This window comes from Barbus barbus, assembly GCF_936440315.1.
Source record: "Barbus barbus genome assembly, chromosome: 39".
Lineage (NCBI taxonomy): Eukaryota > Metazoa > Chordata > Actinopteri > Cypriniformes > Cyprinidae > Barbus > Barbus barbus.
Genome location: NC_136717.1, coordinates 24,693,539 through 24,718,410, shown reverse-complemented (window position 1 = coordinate 24,718,410; position 24,872 = coordinate 24,693,539). Strand labels below are relative to the sequence as shown.

Genomic DNA, 24,872 nt, shown 5'->3' with positions numbered 1-24,872 from the left:
AATGGTGTTTTTTTGAAAATCTAAAATACGATACAGTACAATATAATACAATATTTATTTGTAAAGCACATTTAAAACAACCGAAGTTGACCAAAGTGCTGTACAGTATAGAATAAAGTCTCAAAAATAAAATTTAAAACAACAATAACAAAACAATTGAACCAATGATCAAGGGGTATTGAAAGCGAGAGAGAATATATGTCTTTAGAGCATAGAAATAGAGGGGGCTGATCTAATATGAAGAGGTAGCCTGTTCCAGAGTTTCGGACCTGATCTCGGCACGATGGATCCAGTGACTGTTCACTGAGTTCACTGGATCTCAATGTTCTAGACGGGGTGTACAGACCAAGAAGGTCTGTCAGGTACTGAGGGGTCAAATTATTGAGGGCTTTATAAACAAATAACTGAATTTTCCAATCAATTTTATATTTGATGAGTAATCAGTTCAGCTCAGATAAAATAGGAGTTATAATTGCATAAATGCACAAAGTTTTCTGTAAGGGGTAGGTTTAGGTTGTAGGGTTGGTGTAGGGCGATAGAAAATACAGTTTGTACAGTATAAAAACCATTACGTCTATGGAATTGAATGGAACCCACACGTATTGATATTGGTGGACATAATATGTGTGGGTGTGGAATTGGAAGCGATGCAATCCATAAGTCATTTAATCACACGTTTAAATAAGATTTTTTTCTTCCAGACACATTAGACAGAGTTCATTATGCCTGCTTCATTTCTGTATCAGTTTATTAGTTATATGGACTTAAACCATTATTATTAGTAGTAATAATATTAGAGATTATAGGCTATTCCTTTTTCAGAAACATTTTAATAAGGCTGGTGTACTGGTGTCTTAAAATAATTGTACAAAATGTAATCAAAAATAAAAGTAAATATAGTAATAAGAATAAACATTTTGAATAAGAAATGATAGCCACTGGTGTATTAGTAAAGTGACATGACGTGGCCAATTATGCTAACCCATACTCAGAATTAGTGCTCTGCATTTAACCCATCGTAAGTGCACATACACAGAAAATCCTAATTATATTGGGTTCCATTCAATTCCCCTAATACAATTGTATATAATTAAATGCATAATAAAAATAAAATATGCAGGACTGGTTTCTCGCACAGACCAATCATTTCCCTTCAAAAGACCTCAGTATATCACCAGGAGCCACAAGTCTTAATTTTGCTTTGCCTCTATCTGCTTTTTTGACTGTCAAAATTGTCTGTAGCTGCTCATTTGCATTCTGTGAATCACCAAGGATCATCTTCTTTAAAGTTCTACTGAAGAAACCTACATCTTGGATGTCCTGAGGCTTAATAAATTAATAGCAAATTGTTGCAAATTACCCTGTTAAAACCCTGATTAAAAAAAAAAAAAAACATTTAAAATATCTTCTTTTATGTTCCACAGAAGAAAGAAAGTACTATATGATTGTCATTTTTGGATGAATGATCCTTTAAATCGCTCTAAAAATCCCTGTGGTGCACAAAGATTTGAAGTTTTTTTTTTTTTTTCAGTCTTGCTTTCCAGCATCATCTGCACTGACCAGCGGTTCCTTCTGTCTGTAGCGATGGCTGGTGTTTTCATAAATCACGTCTTCTGATGCCGGTGATGACGTGTCCGTGATCTCTGCTGTCACGTGTTGTTTTTTGGGCTCTGTCTCAGAGGTTGAGGTGTTGTTCTCTGTGTCTGTGGCTCCTACAGGACGATGTCGGACCGTAGCGTATTCACTGGTCAGCGAGGTGATGCCCCTGATCTCTCCTGACGGCGGTTCAGTGTTTGTGAAGTCGATGGAGGAATAATGAAGAGATTCTGGTGCACTCGGTGCGGTGGATGATAGCATGCCGTTATTGGTGTAAACAAACTGACCGTCATTATCCAGAGCAACGGCCTGATGAAGAAGAAACAGCAAAATGAGTGAAGATCTGCTGAACGACTGTCTGTAATGTCTTTGAGAATGAATACTCACTGTTTGAGTCAGAATGAGTCCAGATGTGTCGTCTTGTCTGGTTTCTGAAGGCTTTTCTTTCCTCCTCCTGAAAAACATGTTTTTAGATCATAAGAAAATATGCTAATACAATATCTCAGTCAGAATCACGTGTAGTTTGCTAAAACTAAAGCCATTAAAAAAAAAAAAGTAAAAAGTTACATTTGAATTACTTTCATTTTAACTTGCTGTACTAAAATAGAAATAAAAATTGATGAACACTTTATAGACATTTAAAAACAAGAAAACCATTAAACACTTACTTTTGTCATTTTTATCTCTTTTTTTGTAAAATGCCTATAATTTTTTTTATTAATTTTGTTTGATTTTAATTTGTTACTTTAGAACTTTTTATCATTTCATTTTTATTTTGTTTGTTTATTTTATTTGATATCTTATTTAAAATTATTTTTATTTCATTTTCTTAAAGGTTTTTAAAATAATAATAACCCTGCTTTAAGTTTAATATTTCTGAAAACATTTATCACAATAGCTGAAAAAAAAAAGATCTGTTTAACATTGACATAATCGAAAGGCAACTGCAAATCTCACATATGTATGCATGCAAAATTTGTAATTTGCAGTTGCAAATATGAATTGTATTCCTTTTGAATATTGTCCAGAATATAATTCGGTGTAAAATCATATTTTCTTGGTGTTTTCTTATTCCTAAAAGGGCATTTGTACACACCGTTCACAGCAGAGCGTCAAGATGCACACGATCATCATCACTGAGACACCAACAGCAGCTCCGAGCAGCACCGACAGAAGATGGAAACCTGAAAATTTAAACCAGCGTTTAATTGCACAGAGGTCAGTCTTTCATAGTTTAGGAGACCTCACTGTCATTTAACTATCTCAGATGTTTCTCTAAAAACAGACCCAAATGCAACCTTCCTGTAGTATGGAGCTGTAAAAGGACCAGCTCAGATTATCTGATCCCGGATTTGTGAGAAATATTTGAGTTCATATTGAAATCACAGATGTTTTATTACAGAATTTGGTTTCTTTGGTTTAGATACTTTATTGCTTCCAAACGTTAAGAAACAAAAAGAATGACATATACTGTACCAGTAACCAAACACCAACTGAAGAACACCCGCACTATCTCTGACATAAGAGCCATAAGAAACATTTACACATATGTAAAAAAATAAAACAAAACAAAAACACGGAACGGGGAGGACAATTTTTGTCAAATACATTAAGAAAATGACAAGTCAACTGTCATTAAACACTTGGGCATGATCTCAGAATTTGGTTTCTTATGAGCACATTTCTCTGAAGAAAACTTTGTATTAGGTCTACATTTGATCTCATTACTGTCTAGAGGAAACAATTCCCTTGTGAAAAGCAAGTACACTTCAGCATACTTAAAAAAAAAAAAGCAAAAATAATTATGGAAAGAATATACTTAAGTGAATGAATATATTTTATAGTTAAAATTTATATTAAATGTAAAATTAAATTTAGAGTGCTTTTTGACCCACTTAAGAACATTTTAATACAAGTAATTATGAAATTATATGTAGTCTTTGAAATATGGTTAGAGTGTACAAATGAATGTCAGTACTTTTCTATTGAAACTTGTATGTCATGTATTTAAATATATTTGTAATAATGAAGTTGCAATTTAGTACAATGAAAAATATATTAACTTTAAAATTCTTTATTTTTTATTTAAGTTTTATTAATTTTAGAACATCAAGTTAAACTATAATTAAAATTAAAAATGATGCTTTGGCAACTAGCTTAAATAAAAAGCATTTTTTATTTTTTGTTTATTTTTAATAACATTTGTTTCCATTTTAGTTAACTATAATAGCCCTGTATTGAATAACACACTACAGTTCATCTTATAGTCAAATATGTGCATTAGTCAACACATTGAAATAAGAAAAGCGTATTTCTTTTTCACAAGGGTAAAGACATCCTTTGTGATCTTTGTCAATCAGATAAAGCTGTTGTTTTGTGTTTCTCACTTGTGTCTTGTGTTGGTGGGAAGGTCTGAAACTGTTGACTTGCGCTGCCGTAAATGTTTTTGCTGAAACACTGCAGGACGTCCGTGTCTGTGAGGGACTGACGGGTGGTCAGGACGCTCTTCACTCCTGTGCTTCCTAACGTCTCCTCACTGATGGGCGTTTCTGTAGAGTTAGCGAGCACATGTCCAGACAGACCCCACTCTAGTGTAGGGCAGGGATTCCCATGAGCCTCACAGACACATGTGACTACACCGTTTCGGCTACAAGAGCTGGAGATTTTGGGTGCAACTGAAATAGAGAATATGAATGTTATGATAAAGATGATCTTGATGGTCTCTACAGTGTAAAACACGTTTGTTATTTTAATGGTAAAATGCTAAAATGGCCACAGTAAAAACACGTTAATTTGTTAACACCAAGTTACTATATATCGGGAAAACTAATAAATCTAACAGGACATTTCATGTATTTAAATATATTTGTTTATATACATTTGAAAGGATGAAGTTGCAATACAATATATTAATTTTATATTAGTTATGTATTATTCATTTTAAATGTAATATTGAATTAATGTTAATTTTGTACCAATGAGATACTATCGTAGTTTTTATTTTTATATATTTTATTTAAAGTTTGAGTAATTGTCATGTTTTTGTCATTTTGACTGCTAAAGTAAGTATGCGTTTCTTGCATGCTCTTGTGGTAAAATTGCAACTTTTTAATGTCGATTTATTTTCACCATAAACAATGCACTTTGCGTTTAAATTCAATGCAATCTCTAGAGCACTGTTATGAGTTTTCTGCAGTTATTGTACTATATTCACAGTATTTATGTTAGCAGGAATCAGATTGATGGCAGTGCAGTAATTTGAGGTTGGTCTTTGTACTCACACTGAACATCAAGTTGAATTGTAGCGTTGCATTGGCCATGCTGGTTTTGAGCATTACAGCCATACCGTGTACCGTATGTAGGGTTTGTCACGATGTAGGTGTGATTATATCCAGTCTGGAGGAGCTCAAATTGAGATCCAGTCTCACTGTACCAGGTGTAGTTGAGCTCTGCTGGGTTTGCATCAGTCCTGCAGTTCAGAGTCACTGGTTTGCCCTCCATCACTGAGCTGGAGGGAAACGCTGACAACGATGTGTTTTTTGGGGCATCTGAGGGAAAAAAAAAAAATGGATGTGTGATGTAGAATGTGGTTTACAGTTCAAGATTTGAAAGGCTTCAGGTTTAACCTCTCTATTTTACAAGTTTCAGGTGCAGGCAACATGTTAATGCATGTGTGCAAACATCTACAGTAGGCCACAACACTAACAAAACACCACATGTTCGTATTTTACTGATTACCTGTTCAGTTCACACTAGCTGTGTAGAAGTTTGTCTACTGTGCTAAAACAGCACAAACACAGTGAGAAATATGATCATTTGTAGTATATGTTATTGACAGTGTAAGTCGGACAGAGACTGTCTTTCATTTATCTAGACCAAACAGTCTGAATTGAGACGTTCTGGATGTCCAGAAGAATAACAAATACTCGCACTGGATTTTTTTTTTTTTTTTTAATAAATGGTAAAGATGTCAACTATAAAATAACACTAATAGAAGTATGGGAAAATTCATTAGCAATTAGTTAAGACTCTTAATACTCACACTGGACGTCCAGCAGCACTGATGTGTTCTGAGTGCCGTGTTTGTTCTCAGCTCTACAGTAGTATCGTCCGCTGTGTGTCAGGTTGATGTTGTTGATGGTCAGGTTTGGTCCGGTCTGAACTGGATTCAGGAGGTCTTCAGTGTCTCTGTACCAGGTGTAGTTCACTGCTGGGTTTGCATCACTGCTGCAGCTCAGAGTCACTGAACGACCCTCCAGAACTAAACCAGCTGGGTTTATCCTCACTGATGTGTTTTTAGGAGCATCTGATGCAAGAAAAAAAATTTAGGCTGTCACAATTTATAGAATTATTATTTTACACATTTTTTTAAATAATTGTAATGTTGTTGTAAGGCTGATGCCATTTGTCTGGACCGAAAGGAGGACCACAGTCTGAAAAGACAAAGAACTCTTTGAAAGAACGAGAATCAACATCTGAACTCTGTCTCACAAGCCTGATCCTCATTCCTACTAGGGTCAAAATTAAAATTGTAGCTCTAGACAGTTACCTCTGTCTATACTTTTATTAATACAGTTGTCTGATTCAGGGCTTGACATTAAGCATTCTAATGTGGTTGTCCTTCGGACAAGTAAATTTGTCATTTACTTGTCCGAGTATAAAAGTTACTTGCCCGGAGAAAAAAAAAAAGAAATTTTAATTGAGTTATAAATATAATTATTTATTGTAGCTATACAAAACACATTTAGTTTATTTAGTTGGATTTTTCTTTTTAAATGAAATAATGAAAAAAATTATAAAGTGTGATAATACTGTTATATTTTAAAATAAAAAGGGAGTATTAATTACAAATACAATTATTTTATATATATTAATTTTCAAACTTAAATTTAATATTATTTTTTTTTAAATTAGAGTTCAATTTAATCAGAAAATTAGCATAATAAGACATTTGGGCTGTTACCAAACAAATGAAATCAGTATCAACAAAATTCATCTTTGCAATGCAGAGGAAACACAGAAACTGCATCTGAAGTGGAATAGATATATTTATCCACTATTTAATGCAGCTCTGAAGGACATAGAATGCTTTAATCTGCAGTTACAAATGAATAAATAATGTTTTGATTCATAAAACGATGAAAACTGATATTTGTTAAAATTTTGTTAAAAATATTGTAAATGTGAAATTAAAACCACCAGTAGGTGGCATCAAGTCAGTCACTGCTAAGAAGTGAATCATTGCGACTGAACCGAATCATTTAAACGATTGATTGGTTGATTCATTCAGACACGAAACACAGTCATGTTGCTCAGAGATGCAGAACAGCCAGCAAATCATATATAAGAAGACTGCAGCGGACTGTTAGGTCAGCAGAAAGGATCATTGGTGTCCACCTGCCCAGCCTTCAGGACTTACTACTCCAGAGTGAAGAAACGGGCAGATAACATCATCACAGACCCTTCTCACCCTGGACACGACCTGTTTGCGCTTCTCCCCTCAGGCAGACGCTAGTGCACTAGAGCATCTAAGCATAAAAACATTTTTTTTCCCCATACCATCTCCAGCTGTTGTGGAAAATCGTGCTCTCGTCGATGGTCTGGATCTCAGTCGTGCAATTAGAAAGGCTCAAAAACAGCAGAGTTTCAAATGTGAAAGAAAAGACTTTATTATAACAAGACAATAAAGTCGAGAAGCAGCTGTCCCATTGACTGATTCTGATTCTGTGAGTGTCGGTACAGAGTATATATATGTTTCTTATTGCCCATATTTGGTAGTTCCTGTTATTCTCATTGTCTATGTCTGTTTGATTTACCACATTTAATTACTTGTTCACCTTGTCTATTTTTTAATGGTGGCATTCGTCTGTATTCGTCATTTTTTTTAAAAAGTAAAAGTTCTTCTTCTACTCCCATTGGTTGGCAGTGATCCCAGACGACATACATCACAGTTGGTTACATGTATCTGTCATATTCCTCATATTCTGGAAATCACCCAAAGTTCCCCAGGTTATCCTAAGTTTACTGTACTCCTTGACCGGTGTATACGGCCTATAAAACATCTATACTCAGTATGACCAATAGATGGCACTCTAAGACCATTTATCAGTATTCAGACATCCAGTACAGTAGGATATCACACTTTTGCATAGACTAATACATGTTTGCATAGAACAGTGCATGAATTACATTTTTAAGCATGTTTTATCATTTTGAATAAGATAATGTTATAGTGAGTAAACAAAAATATACAATATATTCCTCTCTTTGAGACTTTACTAAGTCTCACAATCATGTTCATTACCTAGAGTGCAGTTCCATGAGTCCACCCCTCAGTTTATACCCTCTTTCAGCCAGCGTGCGGCCTCTCATAACCTCTTGTCAGATTGTTTCTTCATGATACCGCACTCCAGAGGAAGCCAGACCCAAACATCTCTCCTCACCTTTGACTAGAGAAGAGTAAAAGAATCTGTCTTCCTATCCAACCATACTTTTCGGGATTAATAATTCAATCATTAATGTGTGTGTAAGCATGTGCACAAAATGTTCAAGCCTTGCCCATGGTTGTCATGGTTATGTAGAATATATGAGTGATTAATCAACACATCTAGAAAATAGATTTAAAACACTGGTTTGTCCCACGCAGCCAGAGGAACTCTAGGCATTTCCGGTAGCCTAGAGCGCTATCTGGTGATGTTATCCTTCGTTGCCAGAGGAGCTTCCTCTAGCCCTATCTGGTGTTGGAGTAGATGGTGGGTTTTTAAACCCCAGTTGAATCTACTCGTGTTGCTAAGCACTGAGGTGCTCGTCGATCCTTCCTTCTTCCTTTCTGACAGCATGTTCCAGTGTATACAGCAATCATTGTTATAGTAACTAATGGAATGTTAGTGTAATAGCATAAAAATAAGTATAGAAAAAATACATATTGATCTCTGAAGGCTGGGCTAAATGAATAAACACTGTTATTGCACTCCTGACTTGGGTCAGACCCTCAATCACCTTTCAGATACCAATTAATCCTTCTTTGTCAGTCCCTTTTTCTGGTTGCAATGCCTCATAACATGGACAATGACCTGCTTCAGACCCTTATCGTTCCCTTTTTCTTTCAGTATTCACATTATACATTTAAGATTAGTAAATTAATTTCAATATAAATGATATAAGGAGTAAATGACTTCAGGAAGGGGCATATGCCAAAGGAAAATACATAGTACCCCTATCTCTCTCCCTACACTATCCCACACCTCTAATATATCTACAAAAGTGAAAATAAAGAAGTATAAAAAATTAAAAGGCACCCCTTCCCTACCACTCCGTCGTTCTTTCAGGAAAGGTTTCACAGAATAGTCTCTTCCAGGTCAAAGTCGTCTAGTTCGTCCAGTCCAGGGCCCACAGTGTATCTGTGAGCATATCCAATGTCAACTCCGGTTGGTCTTACTGATATGCTTAGCATCTGTTTGGCTGCAGCACTGGCTAGCATGGATCTGATGAAAGGTATAACACAACAAAACAGTGCAAAAAACACAACAATAGCAATAGCTATTACAATGCCCACCTTAATCAACCACCCTTTCCAAGACCCAAAAATTGAATTTAACCAGTCTCCAATCTGCAGATCTGTTCCAGCATTCAAGGTCACTTCTTCCCTCAGATTTTTCAGTTTATCCATCGCTTGGGTGAACGATCCATCTGGCGCTGTATTATTTGGGATATAGGTACAACAGTCAGAACCAAACATTACACAAACTCCTCCTTTCTCCGCCAACAGCCAATTCAAAGCTTGTCTATTTTGCCATGTCATTTTGCTTGTTGCATCTAATTGTTCTCCAAGAGCACTTAAGGCATCATTGGTGTAATTAATGAACCTCTGCTGATTATAGTAAATGTAATTAATCCATTCAGTGTTTTTGTTGGTGGCTATCCATACAAGTAGAGACTCAAAGCCAGACTTTACCTCATTTCTTGCTTTAAATTTATCTGGTATTCCTCTAGGTTGGCCAATTGCATCTAAGTACACCTTCGGGTCTGGAGCATACGCTCTCTTTGCTCTGCTTACTTGTGATTTGGGGTTTTTTACACTATCTATGTTTCCCTCAATTATTGTTATTCCTTGCATCAATCTTACTCTGGTACAAATACCTTTCCAATCTTTTGGGAGTGTGGTTCGCAATCTTTTTCCTCCACACATCCAATAATAATCTGCCACTGCTTCTGTTTGATCCATTAGATAATAAATAAAAGGAAAGTGAATTGTAGCTTCTGCACATTTGTCTATTAATCTCACAATTGTCATATTTGTTTTTATAGTTGCGGTAGCATACATTATACTATGAAACTTAGCTACATGTGGATTTCGAAACATGAATACATCCATATGCCAAATTACCGCACAGTTGCCCCCAAATTCACCCACATCTTGTTTTCCGTTGGTTCTGTTGAAGCATTCATAATCTAATGTGTAGTCAATATCATAGGCTGATGGGATCTCTCTTTTATTTCGAGCAACTCTAATATTCATCTGATTACACTCTTTTCCTATTCTTATTTTGCCAAAATCTCTATAGTAGCCCTTGTTTCCTAGCATAAGTAAGCATTCTGCTGGACAATATGTGGCATTTAGAAAACGTATCCCTTTAGCTTTAGTGTCTTTACAATATTGAGCATAATGTTTACCACATTGGATGAAATCATAGGGACTGGGCACTACTGTTAATTTTTCGAGAGGGGATGGAGAACAAAACACACAACTATCCATTCCTGCTACTTTTGCAGTGTATTCTGCCCATTTGAACCACTCATTGTCATGGGCTGCACCTAGCAGTCCTTCTTTCTTTAAATCTGATGTTTTAGCATTGTTTTCATTATCGTTAGCCCTACTTACTGACCCCTTTCTAACATGTCTGTTTGCATAAATACCTGGTTTCTGATCAGTCATTTTAAGAGAATAATTCAGCAATGGTGTTTGGATCAAGCGTGAGGAATTCATCAGGTTGATATCTGGGTTGAACACTAGTTGATGGCTGTGGTTCGAATGGTCTTGTGGATTGCCCCGCGTCTTGGGCAATCTCTGCAGCAGATATATCATCACCAAGATCACGATCAGTTTCACCCTGACTTTCATGTTCCACTTCCGGAGGCTGCACCCCATCTTCAGTCAGTGCTGCGGCTTCTGCGCGCTCTGTTTCCCTGAAATGAGGTTCATCAGCATTACTTTCTTCCCCCTCCCCGTTACTTTCAGGACTCTGCTCTCTTGGAGGGGGCCCTACTTGCTCATTTTCTTCCCCACCTCTCTCTGGACTGTGCTCCCTTGAAGGGAGCTCTACTATCTGTTCTTCTCGTCTTCTGGGTCTCAATCTGGGTACTCTGGTACAATGATTTAAATGGTACCAAGTTGTGCTACCTTGCACCTGTACTGCTGTTGGGGTGGCTCTTTCTACAGTGTATGGCCCTTCCCTTCTTGGCTCATTCCATTTCCTTCTAAAGACCCTCAAATATACCTGATCTCCAGGTTGTATAACACTAGGTGTTTCCTCTTCCTCTCTTGGACCTCTATTCTGTTCTTGTGTATGGATGGCTTCATGAATTTTCGTCAGCTGTTTCATATATGCTTTTAACTCCATTTGCAACTGTTCAAGGGGCGGTCCTTCATATGGACCTCTCAAATATGGGACTGGCATTGGTCTACCTGTCAGCATTTCATGTGGGGTCAAGTTTGTTATCCTATTTGTTTGCATACGATAACTCATCAACGCCAGGGGCAGTGCATCTACCCAATTTAATTTTGTATCGGCGCAAATTTTGTTCAATTTCGCCTTGAGAGTCCCATTAATTCGTTCCACTATCCCTTGAGATTGAGGTCTATAGACGCAACCTAGACGTTGCTTTACCCTTAACTGTTGTATTACTGCCTTTACTGTTCTTTGAATGAATGCTGATCCATTGTCTGAACTAATTTGGGATGGTATTCCAAATCTGGGAATTACTTCTCTGGTCAAAAATTTAATCACTGTTTGAGCCCCTTGGTCTGCTGATGGAACAGCTTCCACCCATCTACTAAATCTGTCAATTATAACCAGTAAATATCTTTTACCTCTGACAGTTCTTATCATATCTGCATAGTCCATTACCAAATGTTTGAATGGCCCTTCTGGGACAGGAATGTGACCTACGGGTGCGGTTGTTCCCTTTCTTACATTATTTTGGGCACAGACGTCACACTCAGACAGATACTCATCCACCATTGCTTGTAAATAAGGTGACCAAAATCCTTGGCGTTTTACCTTTCTAATCACTTCCCCCCTCGCGCAATGGTCGAAACCATGCGCGTCAGAGATCAGGATTGTAAGCAATGGTGTGGGAGCTATCATTTGTCCTTCATGTGACCGCCAAAGCCCATTTGCGTCTCTTGTCGCTCCTCTCTGTTGCCATACACTGAGTTCATATGGGGTAGCTTGTTGCTGCATCCGTGCTACATCTGCTAATTGAGGCTGAGGTTGAATTAGAATGGACGGAGCCATTATTGCTGTAGTGCAGCCAGATGCTTGTCTAGCATATTTATCTGCTTCATTATTGCCCCTAATCACAAAGTCATTACCCTTCTTGTGTGCTTGGCATTTAACGATGGCCAATCTCTTTGGATGCATCATAGCTGTTATTAGATCAATTATCTGATCACCATGTTGTACTGGTGTACCATCACTTTTCTTAAATCCCCTTTGCTTCCAAACTGCTCCAAAAAGGTGACATACACCATGAGCATACGCAGAATCAGTATAAATATTTGCTGATATGCCTTTAGCTAATTTACAGGCTTCAGTAAGAGCTTTCAACTCTGCCAGTTGTGCTGAGCATGGTTGTTCACAATGCTGCACCACCACTGGAATAAAGTCATCACTGTCACATCTAACAATTGCAAATCCTGCGTGATTACCCAAATGGTCTCTGAAGCATGATCCATCTACAAAGTAATCAACCTGTGCCTCAGAGATGGGTGTTGATTCTAAATCTGGTCTTAATCTGGTGAATGCTAAGGAGTCAGCTACACATTCGTGAGGTATTCCCTCATCTTGCAAAGGTATGTGATTGGCTGGATTGACTGTTGTGCATCTCTTTATCGTTATATCTGGAAAGGTCAATAATGTTGAATATGCCAGACACCTAGAAGGGGTAAGAACGAATTTACCCTGTTCCCACAACTCCACTATCTTATGATGTGCATATATTATGACTGGATAACCCATAGTTATTGTAGAGGCTTTTTCATATGCAAAGTACACTGCTGCTAGTCCTTGTTGATAGCATGGCGGGTATCCTTCAGCCACACTGTCTAATTTCGTGCTGTAGTAGGCAATTGGTTGTTTTTTCCTTCCACTACAAGTCTCTTGCATAAGTACTGCAGATGCATAGCCATCTTTTCTATTTGCAACATACAAATGAAATACTTGGTCATATGCTGGTGTTGCTAATGCAGGTGCAGACTGCAATTCTCTTTTTAATGATTCAAATGCTATTAATGCATCTGTTGTCCATGTCAGTGGTGCCCTAAGATTTTGATGACCCACTTGTTTCATTAAGGCTCTTAACGGGGCTGTTTTAATGGCATAGTCTTCAATCCAATCTGAACTAAAACCTGTCATTCCTAGAAAAGTCATCATCTGCCCTACTGTTTGAGGTTGGGGTACTTTGCTAATGCCCTCTAATTGACTGGGTGATATTGCTTTCATCCCATGTGATATTGTTCGTCCTAAGTACTCAACCTGTGGCAGGCAATATTGGAGCTTGTCTTTGGAAACCTTATGCCCCCCCTCTGCTAATTTAGTAAGCACTTTAATTGAGTCCTGATGACACTGTTCCAGGGTTGCAGAAGCAAGAAGCAAATCATCTACATACTGTATTAGGGTACTATCTAACCTGAGGTCCTCTAGATCGGTTTTTAATACCTGATTAAAAATGTGGGGCGAGTGCTTGAAACCCTGGGGCATTCGAGTATAACTTAATTTTTTACCTTGATAGGTGAACGCAAACAATGGTCTGCTTTCCTCTGACAGGGGAACACTGAAAAAGGCAGAACACAGATCAATCACAGTGTAATAGTTAGCAGTAGATGGAACATTGGTTAGCAGCGTATGCGGATTTGGAACCTCCGCAGGCCAGTCCTCCACAATCTCATTTACTGCTCTCAGGTCATGCACCAGACGCCATTTGGATTTATCTGCTTTAGCTACTGGCAATATTGGAGTGTTGCTAGGACTATTGATTTCAATTAGCACTCCTGCTGTCATTAACCCCTCAATTGTCTTTTTTATTCCTTCTACAGCTTCTGGTTTCAAGGGGTATTGTTTTTTCCTAGGTACTGTAGCTCCAGGTCTAAGTATTATTCTAACCGGGTTAGCTGACTTTACTAGCCCTACATCAGTATCATGTTGTGACCATAATTCTGATGGCACTTGCCTCTCCATTTCTCTTATTAATTCAGTCTGTTTTGTTTGATGTTCCTCAACTTTTGGTTTGCTTTTTGTATTTACAATCATTCTAGGAACTCCCATCATTGGAGTTGCACATAAAATCTTAAGATACTGGTCATCTGTTGATTGAAATATTAGAGGATTTTCTGTAACTTCCCACTTACTTTTTTCTGCTTTTTTCATCATGGGGCCTAAGTCTTTGGAAACACAGTCTTTATTTACATACAGAGTAACATGGGGAACTGAGTTAGGCACATCAAACCACTCATCAATGAATTCTTCTCTATCTACCTGCAGAGCTGCACCTTTTGGTCCTATCACTATATATTGTGACATCATGGGGATAGTTAGTTCTTTTGTGTCTTTTAGCCACCTTTTTTCAAATTCTGGGTCTTTACTTTCATCATACTTCATAGTACAATGAAATTCAGTTTTTGGTAGACTTGGTTCACAAAGTTGTTCTCTTATGTATCTTCCCCATTTGCTAAGTGTTTTTTCTACGTCTTCATACAAATCTCCTAACCAATACATGTTAGCACATGGCTCTTGTGTTTGTTGTAATTCTGTCAGATTCATTTGTCTCACTGCTCTATCATTTATATAAATTCCATCTGGAGTACACCATATTTGCATTTTCAATTTACATATAGCATCCCTACCTAACAGGTTGACAGGTGTATGTTCTGAAACTAAAATTGGTAATCTTATTTCTGTGTCTTCTAAACTTATGCTTACAGGGGTCGTCATAGGAAGTAGCTGAGTCACTCCCGAGAATCCTACTGTCTTTATATATTTTCCAGACATGGGGAGGTGCGAGGCATATCTTGGATTCAAGCACGAGTATGATGCCCCTGTATCAAGCATAAGAGTTATTGGTTTTCCTTCAATATTAACTCGCAACATTGGTTCTTGATCGGCATCCGAAGATATCATTGGAAGTTGGTTCCTCCCCTCAGGATTCTCTGGGCAGCCCTAGTAACCTTGATTAGGACCACGCCACGGGTTGACAGGTCCTTGAACTCGGGTCTGCATTGGTTGTTGTTCATAACCAACCCCTGTTGTCATCAGTTGGTCTTGCATCCAAGGATTGGAGGGACAGTCTCTTTTAAGATGTCCAGGCTGATTGCATCCCCAGCATATTCCTGGTCTCTGTTGATTGTTGTTGAATCTGCCTCTACCACGCCCTCCTTGTTGTGGTCTGTTCCAATTCCTGTTGTTTACTTGCTCTGGCTTGAGATATATTACCACTGGCGGTTGCCCTTGTGGTGCATTCCCTGGTCCAGCAGGTGGCGCCTGTGCTGTTGCAATCTGATTTGCTGGTGAAGCCACATTCATTGGTGCTGGTGGATTAACTGGCACTGAAGTGTTGACAGGTGCCATAACAGCTGAGGAGTCTTCCTTTTGCACTGCAAGGATCCTTTTCTTTTTGTTCAGGAGCTCTTCAAGTTGCATTTGGGTCAGCTTTCTTTGTAGTTCTTTTTCTTGATTTCTCATCTTCAGTTCTTGCTTTCTGTATTGTTCCACAGCATGAACCACATGATCTCTGAATTCTTTGTGTGACTTTGAATTCAGACCTACCACATCTTCCAGCTTCAGTTTTACTGATGCAGGCATGGCTTCCACAATTGCAGTCCTGAAGAGTGCTGTCAGTACTCTGTCTTGTTCAGGATCTCTTTCCAGTTCTTCTTTCCATCGTCTCAGTTGTTTCTGTATGTAGGTGGTAGGATTTTCTATTTCTCCCATTGGCTCTCCCTTCAGGCAGCTTGGGTCAGTTTGCATTGGGTACTCAGCTCTCAGCACCCTCCAAATATCACGTCGATGTTTGTCAAAGGAGGTTCCATCTGCTTCAGGTCTGTCCACTGCATGCAGAAGGCCAGACTGCTTTAGGATGTCATTCATCTTGGAGGCTCCTAGGCACTTTACAAGCAATGCTTTGATGTCACCTAGTGCCAACAGCTTTCCAGTTGTTTCTTCTTCCACTGTTTTGATCCATTTTCCAGCTCCTTCATGAATATCTGGGAGACGGGACACTAGAGAGTCCAAATCTTGACTAGCCCACGGTATATATTGAGCATGCCCTTGCTTGATGAGAATTGGGCACTGATGTCTTGATTCACCATCCTTGGCTTCTTCTGTTGTTCTTGTTGGAGATCTCATCGTCCGTGCTGATCTGTCTTCATTTCTTTGCCTTTGCACTTGATGCTGATCTTTCAGTGGCTCTATGTCCTGTAAGGTCAGTATCCCTTCAACTTGTTTGTACTGTTTTCGCTGAACTGGGTAACGCAGACTTGAATGAGGCTGCTTTGACTGAAGATGCAATAATTCATTTGCTTCTTGTTGTAATGATCTCTCTACCTGCTCATATTCTTCTCTTGTCATGTTAATAGCTTGCTTGATTTTCTCTCTTGTCCTGTTGCATCTTTCCTCCATCTCAGCCAGTTCTTCCTGTATTGAGTCAGCAGAGGGCGCTCCTTCCTCAGATGATCTTTCTGACTCACTCTCCTCACTTCTCTCACTGCCGCCACCTGCTGCTGTTTCGCGCTTATAACGCTCTTCCATCTCCTTTAACATTGATTCAAGCTCATGTCGTGTGGGAGGTGCTCCTGATTTATTTTTCTTCTTGTGGGCTCCAGCCCCCCTTCCTTCAATTCTTGGCTCTTCTTTGTAGATTGCTCTCTCTCTCTCTCGTCTCGGCTGTGGTGCTGGTGTAGATGTCCACTGCCCCTCCTCCTGCAGCTCCAGCCTTTCCTCCTGTGGCTCCAGCCCCTCCTTCACGACCCTGCAAGCATATTCTTTCTCCCTGCTTTCTAATGACAATGATTCTAGGCAGCTCTGCTCTTCTCTCTCTTCGTCTGAGCTTGTTTCATGTACATACCCCTCAAATTCTATGGGTCCTTTTATATCTATTTTTCCCTGTATGATTGGCATCTGATTGACGACCTGGTCACAGCAAGGAGCATATGGAGGTGGTCTTTCTTCTTTTACTTCACCCGTTTTGTTTCCCCTTTCCAATTTCCATAATTTAATCCCATATTGCTTGAATAAATTCAACACCCCTAATTCTTGTTCCCTCTTGTCATTTCGTTTTCTAGATTTGTCATTGGTCTTGTGATTTTTAATCAGCACTTCCATTTCTCTACACATAGCCACATTAAATGTTCCCTCTACCGGCCACTTGGTGGCCAATTTCTTTGTTCTTTTTGCCCATTTTTTCGAGAGTCCCCCTATATTTTCTTTACATGCTGGATTTTCAGAGGCCAATAATTCTACTGGACTAGACATTATAAAATTTTTCCCTATCAATTTATTTAGCAAATAGTTTTTATCTAATTATTTCTCTGTTTATTAGGTGATTTTACCTCTATAATCCCAGTGGTTTAAAACTTAATAGCTAATTCTTCACCAAGCTCATCAGACGAGGATCACTAAAAGTATCCGACCCCTGATTACACCTGGACTTGTACTGGGCTGAGGACTTTATCACCTTTTTTAAGAAATCTGGTTAGTGTATCTCAAATATTTTAGAATAATCACAATGTGTTTTCTGGTTAATAACTTAAAAGGTAACCCAAAGCCCTTTGTTTCTTTTATCCGAAGATTAGCTTTTGTCCAAATGATGTGTTCCCCCAAGCTGAAAGCTTCAAAACTCCACAGTCTCCTCTCATGAAATTTGCGACCTGTTGCTGTCAATCCTCCTGTCCAAATTGAGTAATTGAGAGATGGCATTAATTCTATACAAAATTCTTTTATCCTAATTATATTGATATTCAATTCATTTCTTGTGCACCACATCGGATACAGAGGTTCCATATAGTCAATCAATAAGCTTCTTTCCGGCATTGTTAAAATTTTTCTACCTCTTTTTCCCCTTTTCTTTTTTCCCTTTATTTCCCCCTCTGCCATCCTTTCTTTTTCTTGTCTTTTTTCTAACTTAATGGAGTATTGTTTTTAGCAATTTGCACTGAGATGAATCCGATCTTTCCTGATCTCCGTGAATCTCCACCCACACGTGACGTATGAACTGAGGCTGTAACTTCTGCTCAATCGTCACTAGTAGGCGCCTCAGAGTTCTGCCAGTCACAAAGAGAGGCTGCGCACTTCCTATCTCTGGTGACTCAAACAACACTCTGGACGTCCAAATCACTTCTCTCGTCTCAGCTTCCACTCTGAGATGGATGTTATCTAGAATTGTAGCTCCTTTTTCGAGCACTGGCCAGGGTGCCCAACTATTTTTAATATACGGTGCTACAACTGGTTCAACTGGGATGTCAATTGCATTTGACTCAGCTCCCATCCAAGGAAGAGCTGCATCCCAAAGTCTAAACAAATTGTATTTCAATCGCCGAATCGTTATATGTTTCATTACCACATCTTCCCACTTTATTCCTGGCCATTCAGCTACTTTTTCTCCCAAATTTGTAATCTTAATCAATTTTCTGAAAAAGATATTTTTCTTGTATTCTGTCAATTTCTGTTCATGCCCATAGAGATCAATAAAGCTGGATTCCAACCAAAAATGATTGCGAATACCTTGTGTCTGTACCAATACTGCCTGAAACTGATTTTCTTGTTCAGTGTCAGGGTCATTCAAATCGATGTGTTTTATTTTTTCTGTCCGCTTCATGTCTCCGTATGGGCAAACTCAGAATAACAGAATCTCTCTCTCCCTCTCCTTCCTTTTCGCACACACACACACACACTGCTCGAGCACTTCACACACACACACACTCTTTATCAGTCCACACACACAGAAAGCCTCAGCCCCCACCCTCGCGGGTCCCTTCTTCTCTCCCTGGCGCAACAATGGGAAGACAGGCGCTCAGATTGCCTTTTTCAGTTCTTTTCTTTTTATCAACAATTTAGTTTCACAATTTGGATCACAGCGTCGACACTGTGGAGAATGCCCAAACAAACGACACAACCAATTTTTTGGGGTGTTTCTAGTTCTTTCAATTTTCAATAATCCGTTAAAATATTCCATTCAATACAATATGATCTTTTTCAAATCTTAACGTGATTTTTCTCTGCAGTTTTATCAAATAACCGTGCACTTTTACTTTTAGACAAACATATATTGCTCAAGTGTACCAACACTTACATATAACATATAACATATAACGAACAAAAACTAACTGTTTCGATTAGAAACGGACCTGTCCGAGCAGTCACCCCCTATCCCGGGGCCGGTAGCCACAGATCCCCACGCCTCTCAACTTAGGCGTGTGCCGGCATTCAGCATCCCTCTTAACTAGATGCTTTTACACTTCTAGCCCTTCTTCACTAGGCTTTTTCACTACTACTTTATATTGGCACCATCTGTGCTCTTTTAACTAATGGGCATATTCTTTAACACTTGAAACTCATCAATCCATATGCATTTTTACATTTAAATAATTTTAAGTCCGTTGGCTGGTGAGGCCCTGTCCTAAATCACCGCCACAGGCTCAACCCTTAGTCAACCAGCAAACAATCTCCTTATATCCAAATATATAAGCAAAACTTGCTTACCTTGAGGCCTCGTAATTTCGGATTGTTTGCGTGTTAACCCAGGTCCCTCGCCTGCAACGGCCCTTCAGGACACCGGTGCCTCAGTCCAGTCCCATCTGGGGTGCCACTTTTATGTTGTGGAAAATCGTGCTCTCGTCGATGGTCTGGATCTCAGTCGTGCAATTAGAAAGGCTCAAAAACAGCAGAGTTTCAAATGTGAAAGAAAAGACTTTATTATAACAAGACAATAAAGTCGAGAAGCAGCTGTCCCATTGACTGATTCTGATTCTGTGAGTGTCGGTACAGAGTATATATATGTTTCTTATTGCCCATATTTGGTAGTTCCTGTTATTCTCATTGTCTATGTCTGTTTGATTTACCACATTTAATTACTTGTTCACCTTGTCTATTTTTTAATGGTGGCATTCGTCTGTATTCGTCATTTTTTTTAAAAAGTAAAAGTTCTTCTTCTACTCCCATTGGTTGGCAGTGATCCCAGACGACATACATCACAGTTGGTTACATGTATCTGTCATATTCCTCATATTCTGGAAATCACCCAAAGTTCCCCAGGTTATCCTAAGTTTACTGTACTCCTTGACCGGTGTATACGGCCTATAAAACATCTATACTCAGTATGACCAATAGATGGCACTCTAAGACCATTTATCAGTATTCAGACATCCAGTACAGTAGGATATCACACTTTTGCATAGACTAATACATGTTTGCATAGAACAGTGCATGAATTACATTTTTAAGCATGTTTTATCATTTTGAATAAGATAATGTTATAGTGAGTAAACAAAAATATACAATACAGCCTAAACAACTAACACAGGAATTATTACCTGTGTTCCGTAATTCATGCCTGTAATTCATTCTTCATCTCTAACTAAGTACTATGTAAATAGTTACATATGCATATTTTCTATACAGCTGTATATATAGAATGCACAAATCTTCTGTCCAAGATTCATACACATTATTATTTATTGTTAAGTCTTATTTAAATGTTTCTGTTCTCATGTCAGATATGTATGTATATATGTCTGTATGTATGCATATATGTACAAAGAGCTTCTTAAACCACAACAAATTCCTTGTGTGTTTGCGCACACTTGGCGAATAAAGCTGATTCTGAACTGTATCTTTAGAGATCCGGATAACACTTGGTATTAGTTCAAGTGCACTTAGACTGTAAGGGCTTATAGGGAATTTCCATTTAGGTCAACTGGATGTTATTCGTCCAACCTAAATAGGATGAGCCTAACCTCTGTTTATTGCAATATTACTCTAGCTTAGTGTACATAGGAAACCATGGCATGGCCATACCAAAGCTACTATCAGGGAAAGTAAGTTGTGGTTGTGACCTCTGACCAGAGATAATGTTGCTTTATTCAAGTGTGTACAGATCTATGGGGACTAAATAAAACTACTTTTAGAACGAGTAAGCATAGGAGTGGCATTTCTAAAGTATTAGTCAATTACCTCTGTCTAGTAATTAAGACTGATGAGTATGTGATCATAAGGTATGCTACCAGCCGAACCGATATCTTTGAGCGACATGAGCACCTGATTAAACAAGTACAATAATATTAAAGAATAAATAGAAGAATCAGATGTCTAGATAAATTATCCTGTGAATGATCAATAATAATTGATATTCTAACCCAAATACGAGGTCATAATAAAATGGAGTCAGATTAGAATTCAATTTAAATGTAATAACTTTGTGCACTGAAAAGACCGAACATGCAGGAAGCTTTCAGCCACCACTGGATACCTTCCTTGGGCCAATCACGTGGACCTTACAGTTGTTAATGCTATGAAATAACACTAATGGAAGTATGGAAAACATTTATTGAAAAAACAACAACATGCTTTTCGAACAATACCGAAGGAGTTTACATGCACACTGTGTAACTATTCCTGTTTAGTATGTACAGTAATTTGTATATTTCATGTTGCATATATAAAGTCTAAAACCTTATGTCTAATATACTAATGATTGTGAATAAATTGTCAAGACTCTTAATACTCACACTGGACGTCCAGCAGCACTGATGTGTTCTGAGTGCCGTGTTTGTTCTCAGCTCTACAGTAGTATCGTCCGCTGTGTGTCAGGTTGATGTTGTTGATGGTCAGGTTTGGTCCGGTCTGAACTGGATTCAGGAGGTCTTCAGTGTCTCTGTACCAGGTGTAGTTCACTGCTGGGTTTGCATCACTGCTGCAGCTCAGAGTCACTGAACGACCCTCCAGAACTAAACCAGCTGGGTTTATCCTCACTGATGTGTTTTTAGGAGCATCTGATGGAGGAGAAAATCATTCAGGTGATTTTGTTATGAGTTACAGGACTAATTATAGATGATCATGGAGCACACATTGATATAATTCCTGTCTTACACTGAACTCGTATCATTCGGGACTCTTGTGTTATGATCTGTTTCTGTAGCTGGTGTGTTGCAGTGCAGTTGAAATTGACTCTGTGATGGCGGTGAGAAACAGTGATGTTCAGATCAGAGATGAGCTCAGTTTGGTTCTGATACTGCCGTCCTGTGATGTTCTCATAGAGAGTCGATCTCCATGTGAGAGATGGTGGACGAGACGGACAGAAGATCTTAGTAGAGCAGCGCAGACTCACTGAACTTCCCTCCATCACCTCCACCATCTTCATCACCTCCTGCTGATAATTAAAGACTCTCAGTGTGGGTTTGGGTGGAGATCCTGAAACACAAATAGCTATTACAAGATCATATGGATTATTATATCCAAAAATTAATGTTCATATTGTTCAGTAGTAGATTTCTTTTTAATTTGTGTCAAGTCATACTATAGAAGCAGCCTGAACAATATGACACTCACCTGAGACGGCAATTTGAACTTGGGTGTGTGTAGGTTTTTTGAAGTTATACTTCACTATATCATCTTCAAGTCTGAAGTAATATGACCCATTATGACTCTGACTGACATTATCGAAGCGTGTGCTGCAGTTTTTCTGTGTAGCAGTGCCGAATATTTCTCCTTTTAACAGTCCAGCATTGGGTGTGCTGGAGACAAACACAGCGGTACTTCTTCTGTCTTTAAACCACATTCTCTTTGCACTATCAGTGAGTAAATGTTCATATTGTTGATCAATATCAAATGTGCAGGGTATGAAAACACAGGATCCTTGTAGAGCTTCTACTCTCTGTGGCAGATTGATTCTGAAGACACAAAAAACACCTAAAAAACAAACAGAGGGAAGTAATCATACAAAGTTAATATACAGAACAAACTTCTGCAGAACTTACTGCTCTTCAGTCTAGCAAAGGTAACATGGAAGTGCTTTCATAATAATAATTCAGCTTGTTAAAAAGAGGAATAATCTATAAGAATGAGACCTTGTATCAGAGATCCAGTGAGGAGGAACATCACCAATGTTTCCATCATTTACATTCACGTCACCTTACAGAAGAATATACAAAACATGTATATAAAAGTGACAATAAATTAGTTTCTTTTTGTGACTTGTGTATGAATTTATAGCTCTTATATTTGTATAAATAATTACTTATTTATTTACTTAGATTAATTTATTTACTTGACATGTACACAGCCATTCTATATTGTGAAAGCTATATATATATATATATATATATATATATATATATATATATATATATATATAGTAGTACTGTCAAACGATTGATTGCGATTAATCACATACAAAATGAAAGTTTTTGTTAGCTAAATATATGTGACCCTGGAGCACAAAACCAGTCTTAAGTCGCTGGGGTATATTTGTAGCAATAGCCAACAATACATTGTATGGGTCAAAATTATTGATTTTTCTTTTATACCAAAAATCATTAGGATATTAAGTAAAGATCATGTTCCATGAAGATATTTTATAAAATTCCTACCGTAAATATATCAAAACTTCATTTTTGATTAGTAATATGCATTGCTAAGAACTTCATTTGGACAACTTTAAAGGAGATTTTCTCAATATTTAGATTTTTTTTTTTGCTCCCTCAGATTCCAGATTTTCAAATAGTTGTATCTCAGCCAAATATTGTCCGATCCTAACAAACCATACATCAATGGAAAGATTATTTATTCAGCTTTGATTTTTAAATCTCAATTTTGAAAAATTGATTATGACTGGTTTTGTTGTCCAGGGTCACATATGTGTGTGTTCTGTGTATACACATACAGTATATATTTTGAAAATATTTACATGTATTTACATGTCTATATTTATATTCATATAATTTACATTATAAATATATTTAATATATAAACATAATATTTTTCTGAATGATTAATCACGATTGTTTGACAGCACTAATATATATACAGAGCTGGGTAGTAACTGATTACATGTAATCTGGATTAAGTCATCAGACTCCAGAAATTAAGTTCTTGTAATCAGAGTAAATTACATTTTAAAATAGTCGTAATCAGACAGTTACTTTTTTATGGATTACATGATCACATATTATTCACAGAATAGCAATAAATAATTCATAATTCTAATTCCTCTTTTTCATCTTTTAAACAAGACATACATGTTTCAAACCTTGAAATCATTTAAATCATTAGTGCATTTAAATCTCAGAACTACAGGAGTAAGTATAAGTTTTACTGTGTTGTGTGTAAATGACTTACCAGAGAAGAGAGTTGAAGATGACAGAAATCCTCTCGGAGCTCAAACTGATGCTTCTACACTGAATGCAGCAAGAACTGTGTGTGAAAACTTGGTCAAAAGTGATCCTCTTTTTCCCCACTTCCCCATTTGTCAGAACTCAGTTACAGTAGCCTGACAGAAATCAAAGCAAATCAGTATGAAGCTTACAGTATATTCTTTATATTTATTGGAAAACATTCATTGTGCTGTGAGATCCAGTGTTCAAGCTGATGTAGAAATAATTCTCAACTCTCCATATCCAGTGTTGAATCACATTTAAAACACCATGCTAAGACAATAAGATGTACAGGAGATGAGGAAACATTTGCATTTTATTCAATTCAATATTGCTTTATTGGCATGACTGTAAAAAAAAAAATACAATATTGCCAAAGCTTGAAATATATGTGAAGAAATATAATAACAATGAAAATCTCAAAATAATAGAATAAAAAACATTATAACAATATAAACTTAAATAAACAGTGTAGAACTTGTGTGAACATTTCATACCACAGTGTTTAACATATAAAAAACACACAGGCTGAGTTTCACTGCATAATATACATATTGCACACATTATGCACGTTCACCTGCTGTCTCTCAGGCTGTGGCACACACGCACACACACACACACACACACGTTCAGCTGC

The 24,872-nt window shown here is 37.7% G+C and overlaps 1 protein-coding gene across 1 annotated transcript; it reads right to left on the bottom strand.

The window, feature by feature from the left end:
* Positions 1–37: 37 nt before the first annotated feature.
* On the bottom strand, positions 38–24,284 carry LOC306858986 (sialic acid-binding Ig-like lectin 10). The gene is made up of 11 exons (XM_079399804.1): positions 24,201–24,284; positions 22,931–22,994; positions 22,413–22,772; positions 21,954–22,274; positions 21,593–21,856; positions 5,639–5,902; positions 4,878–5,144; positions 3,984–4,271; positions 2,693–2,780; positions 1,984–2,050; positions 38–1,905 (listed from the first exon to the last, which is right to left on the bottom strand). Exons 2-11 carry the CDS (start codon positions 22,977–22,979, stop codon positions 1,528–1,530), a joined length of 2,346 nt encoding a protein of 781 aa, XP_079255930.1. The 5' UTR covers positions 22,980–22,994; positions 24,201–24,284; the 3' UTR covers positions 38–1,527.
* Between the last annotated feature and the right edge of the window lie 588 nt (positions 24,285–24,872).

What these genes read in the sequence shown, in the direction of transcription:
- LOC306858986 (XM_079399804.1), bottom strand. Translation starts at nt 22,979, where the DNA reads ATGATGGAAACATTGGTGATGTTCCTCCTCACTGGATCTCTGATACAA. An exon ending in CACTGGATCTCTGATACAAG is followed by an intron (nt 22,773 to 22,930) that starts GTCTCATTCTTA and finishes TTTGTTTTTTAG; the next exon opens with GTGTTTTTTGTGTCTTCAGA. An exon ending in AGTGCTGCTGGACGTCCAGT is followed by an intron (nt 5,145 to 5,638) that starts GTGAGTATTAAG and finishes TTTTTCCCTCAG; the next exon opens with ATGCCCCAAAAAACACATCG.